At 37.1% G+C, this 11,105-nt stretch overlaps 1 protein-coding gene across 2 annotated transcripts; it reads right to left on the reverse strand.

Annotated features, from left to right (window-relative positions):
• Window positions 1-932: 932 nt before the first annotated feature.
• Window positions 933-8,365, reverse strand: LOC141647395 (chloride channel protein CLC-c-like). 2 transcript variants are annotated; one of them, XM_074455546.1, is made up of 8 exons: window positions 7,937-8,365; window positions 6,478-6,775; window positions 5,248-5,448; window positions 4,794-4,971; window positions 4,114-4,376; window positions 3,435-3,707; window positions 1,759-2,887; window positions 933-1,453 (listed from the first exon to the last, which is right to left on the reverse strand). In XM_074455546.1, the coding sequence occupies exons 2-8, from the start codon at window positions 6,702-6,704 to the stop codon at window positions 1,364-1,366; spliced, it is 2,361 nt and encodes a 786-aa protein (XP_074311647.1). In that variant the 5' UTR covers window positions 6,705-6,775; window positions 7,937-8,365; the 3' UTR covers window positions 933-1,363. The 2 variants fall into 2 exon arrangements, with proteins under 2 accessions (XP_074311647.1, XP_074311648.1); XM_074455547.1 differs by having other exon boundaries at window positions 7,825-8,293.
• Window positions 8,366-11,105: the final 2,740 nt, after the last annotated feature.

The following is an 11,105-nucleotide window of genomic DNA, read 5'->3' on the forward strand; positions in this document are numbered from 1 at the left end:
AAAAATGATCACTATTTATCAAAAAATAGCCACTTTCTCCTAGTCTCATGTATGACCGTCGCTGATTTCATCTTTGATTAATTTGGGTTGAAAACAAAGCATGATAGCTCATTTTATCCAACGATGTCGATTACATACAACAATACAATTAGATAAAAAATAGAACGATCTCATACAAGAATATCTCTATATTCTTGAAAAATCTATCTAGATTAATTAGAGGTTTCACATTTTGCAGTTAGTCTTGCTGAAGACGGGTCGGAATAAGTGACGGATAATGCAACTCACAAAACGGATAGGGGGGACAAGGTGGGGACATCCCCATGTGCTTCCCTCTCTCCTCTATTTGGGTCATTTGTGAGAGGAAATGGTATCCGTCACTCCAGAGTGACGGATATGTGCCGTCTTCAATGAGATTTTGTGCACATTTTGTTGTGATTATGATAATTTCGACTTGGGGGGCTTTACTGATAAACTAAAGGGAAAGATTCGCCCTAACCCTATCGCGACCATCATCTCTCGTTGCAGCCATATGCAAAACCCCTTGCACCTCTATGAGCACGGCATCACCACCACCTTCGCCCTCAAGCCACCACGAGCATCGACTTGTCGTCCCAAAAGATGTAACCAATACAACATAGAGACGATATCGATTTTGTTGGTCACTCAACTAGTCTCCTACCTGGCTAGACAAGAAATTCCTGCTGCATATGCCCAGCATTGCTGGTTTTGTTGGTCACTCTTAAAAACTTTGATACATGGTACCATCGATTATCAATACAACACAGAGACGATATCGATTACTGAAATCCAAGTCTCATTTCATCTCCCATCTGATATATGACCGATATAGTAGTTACTTGGTTGATATATGACCGACACGGCCTATTTTTCAACCAAAACCAGATCAACAAGGCAACAATGTATTAGTCTTTACCCTGCATCATAATTCATAAATATGTGATCGCGATCTCATGTACAATAATTACTAAGCAATACATACGGAGTATATGATTATATTTACATATGTTTGTAACTTGTAGGAAAATCTGGAGGCATAATAAGCCCCTTACATATGATATAAAACACCTATAACCCAGCAATGCATAAACTTTCTCCCACCTAATGACGAAGAAAAGTATTTTATTATTTTCGTAATACATACTCGACTTGTATGGATACTCTATCAACAATGTAAATTAAAGATTTTCTTGACTTGAATTTTGAGACCCGGTGAAACGCAGCTGATCAGTTGCTTCCACGGGAATGTACATCCCACGAACCCCAGAAGCAGTGAAGCGTCAGCAGGGGAAAAATGAATAAATGTATAATAATGGTGAGATGGGTAATGATCTCACAACCTTTATTTGTGGGACTTGATTTGAGGGTAGAGTCCCAATATGTGTTCATCCATGAAGTCGTGTCGTGTCAAAATCCCAACAATCGGAGCTCTCTGCATTGAAAAAAACAAGTCAGCAAAGTAACTAATTGCCATATACCAATATTGTTCAGTTTTAATACAGAGGTGATCACGGGTCCGGCCAGGCGAAGGCTGTATATATTTCAAATACGATAAGTTGATAACCTTGAAAACCGATCTAATAAATGACCAAGCTGGGAAAAAGTCGAGTTGAGTGGGGTCAGGCTGATGAGCTAGCCAGCTAGGGCCTTTGGATCAAGTCGGTTAATGCAAGTTTGGAGTTGTAACAGCAGACATACACTATATATAACTAATAATCTAAGAGAAAAGGAACTCACCCCTTGACTTTTAGGCACAACACACATGTGCCGGAGCCCAAGCTGCCTGAAGAGAACTTGAGCTTTTGCTAACGACATCGACTCCACCACTGTGTACGGTGATGCATTCGTGATTGGATGGAGATCAACGTACATCTCCATCTCTTCCTCTGTGATATTGATGTCCTCTAGCTGAAGCCCTTTTCCAGTCCCGGGCTTAGCAAAGTCAAATGGAGAAAACTTCTTCAAGATATCTCTACCAGAAAGCACCCTCGTACTTGAGAAATACTTTGCCTTGAGCAAAACAAGCAGATGCGACCTCAAGACCACCCCAAACAACTCGGGTGACTCGGAGAAAGGGGGTTCATCAATAACTGGAAACCCGTTATGGCCTGTAGTTTTCAAAACATGAAAAATGGTTTCTACCTTCTCCACACCCGAAAACGTGATTAACGGGCCCGAAACCGCGTCTCCGGCCACCAAGTGCTTCATATAAGGCTGCGAATGTGCTTCCATAAATGGCAACCCCTTTAGTTTAACTATCTGGTCATATACTCCTTTATTGAAACAATCAGCCACAGTTTTTGATATAAGAAGAGATATCATCACTAGGGGAAGCAATAATAGATCGTTGGTAAGCTCGAGCAGTATCACACAAAGAGAGACTGTCATTCTCATTGTGCCTCCTAGGAACGAAGCGGCTCCTAGAAGCGAAAACAGACCCGTGTCGAGGGCTGACACCGACTCAAAGAGTCTACCCACTAGACGGCCATAGACGGACCCCGCCAAAATTACAGGAATGAAGAGCCCAGCAGGAACAGCAATCCCATAGGTGATAATCCCAAGGAAATAGATCGCGGCAAAGAAAACAAAGAGGGAAGAGATCTGAAATTCTCGGGTTACTCTGGCACTGAAAAGATTGCGGATAGCATCATCATTTGTGTTGAAAAAAAGGGAAGCAAGATCATTGTAATGACCAGGAGGGCAATTGAAGGCCTTGTAATTTCCCGATTCGTTGACAGTTGGGCAAGTTAAGCTTGAATTTGAGGGACAAGGAGTGCATTTAGCAACCCAAGGAATGAAGAATGCGCAGCATGTCGTCAAAACTGAAATGATAATGACGAGTAATACCCTGAAAGAGGGCCCTTTTCTGCAAGACGAAATTGCAATAGGGAAATGTTACACAACTTATAACAGTCTGAAAACTTCAACCCACAATTCATAAGAAACTCTTATAAATAATAATGACAATTGACGAGTAATACTCGGAAAGATGGCCCTTTATTTGTAAGACAAATGAGCAATAGGGTAAGCTTCACTCTTTATGCAACAACAACAACATTACCCCAGTGCCTCAATGGCTCCCGCAAATTGCGGGGTAAGGGGGGGTCGGATGTACGCAGCCTTACCCTTGTGTTAGAAACACAAAGAGGCTATTTCCGAATGACCCAAGATGAAAATTGCGTCGAGAACTGCATCGAAGGACTGCTACTTCACAAGAGAAAGGGGCGCAGCCACTTTAGTAAGCCATTTTGCTTTACTCCATCATAATACAGAACCAAAGAGTAATGAGTCTTTGGCTCCGTTGGAAATATGGAGAAGAAGCTTCACTCTTTATGCAATAGTCTAAAATAATAGACCAACTTACGTGAGCTTTAAAAGCTCGGGAAAAAATAAAATAGGTTAAGATGTCATACTCATTAATAATGCTGTAAGTACGGAGGACCTTGTCTATACAATAGTTGTAGAAGCTCCCTAAAACACCACCAATAACTCCAAGAAAAATGACAGCCATTATATCATAAATGCCATATGTTGTTACTTCTGCTGCGCTTACGTCGTACATAATCAGCCCACCCTCACCAAACAGACCGCATTTTCCAGTCCAGCAATACTGAATAAGGCTTCTCAAAACTATAGCAACCACGGCAGTTGTGAAAAATGTCCTCCATAGAAGAGCACTGCGCCACCTGAAGCACATTGACAAAAAATATAATCAGACCAGACATAACAATGATAGAGGAGAATAATTACCTGGACACAGTTGAAACCCTCCATGATATTATCCATTTTCTTCTAGATATCCCCACGCCCCACCGTTCCAACAAGTATGACCACTTTCGGTTTGGAGTAATTTTAAAAGGAAATAGGAAACCTGAAATGTCCCTTTATACTTAGCGAGAACACTTTCCACCCATAATCCCAATTGAGAATTTACAATTTGCTTATTTTAATACTCCTACAATTTTATTCAGCAAAGAATAGAAAGTGATCAACTATTGTGGGACAAAGCATACTGGAAGTGATCAATCATACTCGATGGAAGAAGTATAATTAAAGATCTTTTCCTAGAAAAATAATCAAATAAATAAATACCAGGAGGCTGCTTCTTCAAGAGCAAATAGGACGCCACCAACTGGAGCACGAAAAGCTGCAGCTACCCCTGCTGCAGCACCACAGGTGATCAAATCTCGCCGGTCTCTGTCATTCTTGAAATATCTGAGCCAGTTCCAGGTCAGCCCATACTTTCGAGAACCACCCTGCCCAAGTAAATTGGCTATGCAAGCACCAGTATGTACCATAGGCCCTTCCTTACCAACGACAAACCCAGCAGAAACACCGAGAATAGAACCAAAAATCTGATCAAATTGTATCATGTTAGTTCAAACTTCAAAGAAGAAACTGAGTCTAATGCATACAACTGCTCGGAAGCTGATCTAGCTTCACCAGAGCTCCAGGGTCTAGATAGTAGCACCGTTAAAACTCATGAGGGGGGGGGGGGTTACCACTCTTATGGTCTTAACTTCTTAACCGCCTCGAAGTTGGACTAAACCAGATGGTTTAAACTTTAAAGCAAACAGTAATAACATATTGAGAATATGTGATTCGCTTAAGCTATTACGTGTTCGTTCAAGATATGAACTACGATCAGAAGTCAGAACCACCCTAATGTTTTAGTTTGTCCTCTTTCACCACTACGTGAATCACATCTTCCCTAACTGGTCAATATCCAGGCGTATATAAACTTTACAGGCCTACAAAAGTAACACATTTACCTTTACAACGAGTGTGCTAGGGGCCAAAATTGAAGGAGCATCCACACCATTAAGATAAGCTTTGACCTCTGGAATCCCAGATCCGGCAGCAGCAGGTGCAACAAATGCACAAAGAGCTCCAGCAAGAGTGGCCAACCCTATGTTACAACCGGCAAATGCAAGAAACGCCTTGACGTATCTGTACTGGAAGCATTATACATGAAAACATCGGCACTTAACTTCTGTAGAGACAAAAATATAGCAACTGGCCTTAGTCCTAAAATGGTTTGGGGTCGGTCAACACAAATCATCCTTTGAAATGGTCAATAATTTTAAAATTGTGAAGAGAACAAATTCAAAATTTCAGTAGCAGGCAAGGCAACATCATTAAAAGACGCGGGTTTTGTTCGATAAAAGACAACTGCAGAAATCAACAGCATGAGTAATAAGAAAACAAATTCATCATTTGACATACTTCCCCTTCACCATCAAGTCGTTAGTGAGCAGCAACTTGAATCCAGCTATGTTCTCAACTGCTATATTACTGAAGAAACCAACAAGCCCAGTTCCAAGCCCAATAAGGAGTGCGAATCCCCACTTGAGAAAAACATACTGAAATATTTGAACCTTTTTCCTCGACCTCCAATCTTGCTTAAACAAGTCATTTTCGATAATCCTGGATATAATATCAAACGTAAGCCAGTCACTAATGTCGCACATTTGCAGGTTGCCACATGTAACTAGTGATGTAACTATCAAAAGCAATTTTGACAAACACCCGGACATATAATTGTAATTTTGTGGAGTACAACTTTACTTGGCGGAGGCAGTGACACAGAGACTATTTAATATTTAAAAGATGGTTCCATAACACTTCCCACTCCACAGGTGTAGACTGTAGAGTGTAGAGTGTCGTAAAATTCTACCTGCTAGACAAGTATTTATAGAAGGTAAGTTATATTTTAGTCAGACTCTAGGATTTTATTGCCTATATCCTAATGAACAGGGGTAAGGGCTGCTGAATTTGAGCTCTACCAGTCAGACTCTCAGACTGCACATGCCAACAAAACACAGCCTGAAACAATCAGAAGTTTGGACAATATATGACATCAGAAACATCATTGAAGGTACCCTCTCCATGTCACCAAATATATAATCCGTAGTTAACTGGTTACAAAGTTTTATAAATGATAATATGAAAAAACGTTTTATTTTGATAAATCATGACAACCTTTACAATTTGTCTCTACATACTGTATATTTGTAGACAACAATGGTCAAAGGTGACAATCAAAGTCAAATGATGACAATATAAACAGGATGGAGGTACTATAATAATTAGAACAATATATTTGAAACTGCACATAAAAAGGGCCGACTCGCACCCACAAGGAGGAGTCCAATTTATAAGTCCAAAAAAGGTTTCATCCAAAACCAATTGGTAATCACAAGAGCAACTCCTTGGTTAATAAAGTAGGTCTCTTCTATTTTTCTCAAAAGTATGACACTGCAATATCATAATAGAAGCTTCGTTTACAACATCACCAAGGATTAAGCAACACGGAAGATATGACCGGAACTCCAGAAGATAGGACAGTAAATTACATAATACCAATATAAAAAGGTTATAGAGCTAGCTGGATAACAGTCCAAGTCTACCAACAAAAAAGGAACACAAAATGGATGTTGCAAGATAGGTTCTTACTCATAGTCCAGGCTTTCAATAGGGCAGACATTGGCACCTATCACAGCAATTTGCGAGGTGGTGTTTGTCCTCCTTCTCAAGAGAGGTTGTCTAATTGATGTGTTCCACTCTGACATGGATGACCAATGTTTCTCTTCTTCTTCCTTGCCATCATACTCTCCGTTGTTTTCCAAATCATTGTCTTCTTCATTATGATTGGGCTGATTGGCTTCTTCACGGGAATCCATAACGCTAGTACTATATTATCTTCAAGACCACTATTTTACGATAACTCGAGAATCAATATTTACTACCCCTCCTGTTGACATACAGAACATTAAAACATGACAGGCAAAAACACAAAGAACAGCACATTAGAAGCTCTAATGCTAATGCCAGATTATCAACCGATCGCTTCCAGAAAATAGGTATTAGAAAAAACTGAAAATCGACATTAAAGAAATAATACAACTGCACAGCTTTTACAAATTATAAATAACATAATAGTTCACATTGCATTACTGAATTCTTATCATTATGGCAATTAAAAGCTCATCCACATAATTCTCAAAGAGAGTTACTATAGGGTCACGGAAAATTCGAAATCAAATCCATGGAAATACCAGAACCAATTAAAAGAACGATGATTCATAAAGTTCAAGCAACAACAGTCAAAAACAGGTAAAGTGATCACATGCTACTTGCCATAAGATAACAATAACAATCTTTTTCAGTAACACCACTTTTTGATAAACTCCAATATCTAAATAATACAAAATCATGATATCACACACTAAATTCATGAACAAGCTTTGATGATAAAAATTAGTCAACTCTTCTTGCTTTATTAATTACTACTATTTCTAGATCATTCTTCTGAAATGAGATAGCGATTCATTTTCGTGCCTCATCTTGTGTCCCCCTACTTTTATCTTCTGTGTATCATCAAATTTATCCAACATTTTCTATAATTAATGCTTATCTGTCAACACATAAATGGGACAAAGGATCCGAACTCAGAAATGACATCCACTTAACTGTCCTACACAACTATTTAAAACTAGTAATAAAAGCTCAAATAAACTAGCAAAACAACAAATTTGATCAACAGCATTAACCTAGTGCCTCAATGGCTCCCACAAAATGTGGTAAGGGGTTGAACGTACGCAGCCTTACCCTAACGTTATGTTAGCAACACAAAGAGGTTGAAAATAACAAATTTGATCATCATACTAAAATGACATTATCATACAAACAAACAACTTTCGATAAAAATGCTTAATTATTGTTGATTATACAAAAAAAAAAAACAAATGAAACTTACAAAAGAACAGATTTTAAGGACAAAATCAAAGAAATGAAAATTACCCAATTTATATTTGTGAATTTATTTAAACAAAAACCCATATGCCATATAATTGTAAAAGAATGGAACTTTAGGAAAGGAAATGAGGATAAGAAACGTGATGAGAAAGCTTACTGCTAAGTGAGTTTGATGACATAGAAGGGAAGAAAGAAACAATTAATTTGGGCAGAAAATTAGATAGAATATGTCACCAATGCTTAAGACTTGACGCAAGAATATTTATGAATGATTGAATGAAGAGTGTTTACAGAATATATAAAAATGTTGAAAATTCAAAGGTTGATATGATATATTGAATTATTTGGATGTGATGTAATTAAATTAAGGGTGGATTATTGGTGTAATTATGTAAACTAATCAAGATTAATAAGAAGATAATATTCGAAGAATAAGGAAGCTGGCATTTTGAGATTGGGATTGCATGATCATTTGTGTATTACCAATTACCATTGTTGGAGATCGGCAATTAGTGGTTGTAATCCAGATATGGAAGACAATTAAGAAAAAATAATGGTGGCTTAATGTCAACTTTGAATAAAACTAGTATAACCCGTGAAAATTATTACTCCTTTTATCGAATTCATTTTTGAAATAATGTTCAAAAATAAAATATTTGTCGTTTTGGGTCGGTTTTGAAAATATTTGTCAAAATGGTGTCCACGTAAGCTCGGGATTTCTGGACCTAAAACACGTCACTACCAATGACGCATTTATAATGAGTAGGGGAAAGATACTTCATTAAAATGGACTAAAACAAACACGCCGCTGGGAATGGCGGGTTTCGGAGCGGAAACACGCCACTCCATATGGCGTGTCTATGTATAATTTTTTTTTTTTTTAATTCTGTCAGTTGAAGAAAAAAATTTGTTGGAAAGACATGTCACTGCTGATGGCGTGTTTCTTCACAAAACATGTCATTAGTAGTGGCGTGTTTCAGGTCTAGAAATCCCGAGCCTATGTGAACACCATTTTGACAAATATTTTCAAAACCGACCCAAAACGACCAATATTTTATTTTTGAGCATTATTTCAAAAATGGATTCTCTTTTATCTCGGTCTTTCGTTTTTTTATTTGTTTTTTGACAAAAGGCCAAAGAAATGACAAATAAAGAAAAGAATAATGATAAACTGAATAGTTCTCTAACGTGTCTATTTCCCCTTCCGTAAAACTTACCAAAATTATAAATAGATAAAAATTGAGTAAATAAAGACCAAAAAGAAAATAGATAACGAGAAAAAAGGAACATATATCGGATGTATTACTTCAGTTTTTATTTGTTTTTGAGCATGTGTATTTTTTCTGAACTTATTACCTCAAACATTATTTGTTTTTGAGTATGTGTATTTTTTCTGAGCTTATTACCTCAAACTTTATTTGTTTTTGAGCATATATGTATTTTTTTCTGAGTTTATTGAAATTTATAACTTAGATTTTAGTATTTTTTTCCGTCAAAACTCAAATTTTACGAAGTTTGTATGTAATATTTTGAATTTAATTGTAATTTTTTGAGCTTAATGTTTTAGTGAATGAAGTCATAAACTTTATATTAAAACTGAAAATTTTTAGAACAAAACTCAAAAAATTTATTATAATGCTCAAAAACTAACAAACTAGAGGTAGTACATCGTATGTATAACCCATTTACTAATAGATAACAAGTGACCGGGATGGAGGAAGTATATTTGTATTTTCTTCCTCAACGAGGAAGGAGATAATCATTTACTTCCTCCATTTCATTTAATTTTATACATTTGTTTTTTGGGCACTTGTCATAAGTGGGGGAAATTTTCGATACAGCTTCTAATATATAGCATAAAAGATAGTCATGTAAGATCTTATTTAAATTGTCTTACCGAATACATTGTAGATATCAAATTTTTATATTTTTATTAATATATAATTAAAGATATGAACAAAAGAAAAACGAACATTGATATACAAGTATAAATCAAATGTATAGAATTGAACAAAATGAAAGAAGTATAATTAAAGTTATTATTGATAATAACTAATACTCCTGTGGACAGCGGGGGGCCCACGGGGGCGCTTGGGAGGAAGAGAACAAGCGTTTGCATTTTTGTTGGAGTCGCCACCAATTTTTATGGGAAATTGGAACCGTTCGAACACCTCGTGTCATGTCAAGACACAAAGTAGAGACATGAACACTAAGCAATCGTTACCCTTAGCATTCTATGTCTAGAATGACTCTCGTGGATGCCAATGAACACGGATGTTCACAGAGATCTGGAGTAAGGGGTGAGAATACGTATTAGGAAGCTCTTTTGATCGAACACCTAATCCCGCCCGCCTCGATAGCGGCCTCTACTAATGATTAGGGATATCATCTATACTCGATATATCGTCGATTATATGCATGCAATGCAACATCCAAGTTTTAATCCTAACATGTGAGAATTAGGCTAAGTCGGTTGACACGTAATTAGCATACAATTGGGTCGAAGTAGGATTTAATGCTCAATTACATGCGAAGGCATACAAATGATACAAAATTCAATGATAAATAAACAAAACTACAATAATGAAAATTACAATAATTACAATAGATTAGGCGATTTATGTCGAAAATACCTTTAAAACGGATAATTTGGAAAACACGAATAAAGGAATGAATCAAAAGAATTAACGAAGGGGTCAGAAGGTGATAATACGGATAATAGTTGATTATACGTAAGCTAAAGAACTAGGTCAGGCAACAACGGAGTTCAGAGGCAGAACTCATCCTGGAACAGGCGCAGCAGAACTGCGCCCTCTGGAGAGGCGCAACAGTTGCTGCGTCTGTTCCAAGGGTGAGTTCTGGCTGTGAAGCCAGAACTGCAAATCGTTAATGTTCGTGGGTTAATTTAAGGATTGATTAATATATTTGCTCGGATGGAAGTGATTATCAAGTTATTTGCATGTGAATGATGGTCATAAAAGCGATAAACATGGATGAGACGGATTAATTACATGGATGAATTATTTATTAGTGACATGGGTGAATGAAATAAACTAAACATGATGAATTGATGACAAATTAACAACGAACATGCGATGCATATGACAATAAACAGATGAAAATGTGTCAAAGGAGTGAATTACAGAAACCCAATATGAACAAATCGAATTTCTACAACCCGGATTGAATTTAATGACAAAAACCCGCAAATATGAGATTATAAGGGATTTAAGTCGAATTTACGATGGATAAAACATGTTAATGATGATAATTAATATACTTGTGAGATGATAAGCTATTATGTAAAGGAATTAACAAGAAACAAA

The sequence above is a fragment of the Silene latifolia genome, chromosome 3 (assembly GCF_048544455.1).
Source record: "Silene latifolia isolate original U9 population chromosome 3, ASM4854445v1, whole genome shotgun sequence".
Lineage (NCBI taxonomy): Eukaryota > Viridiplantae > Streptophyta > Magnoliopsida > Caryophyllales > Caryophyllaceae > Silene > Silene latifolia.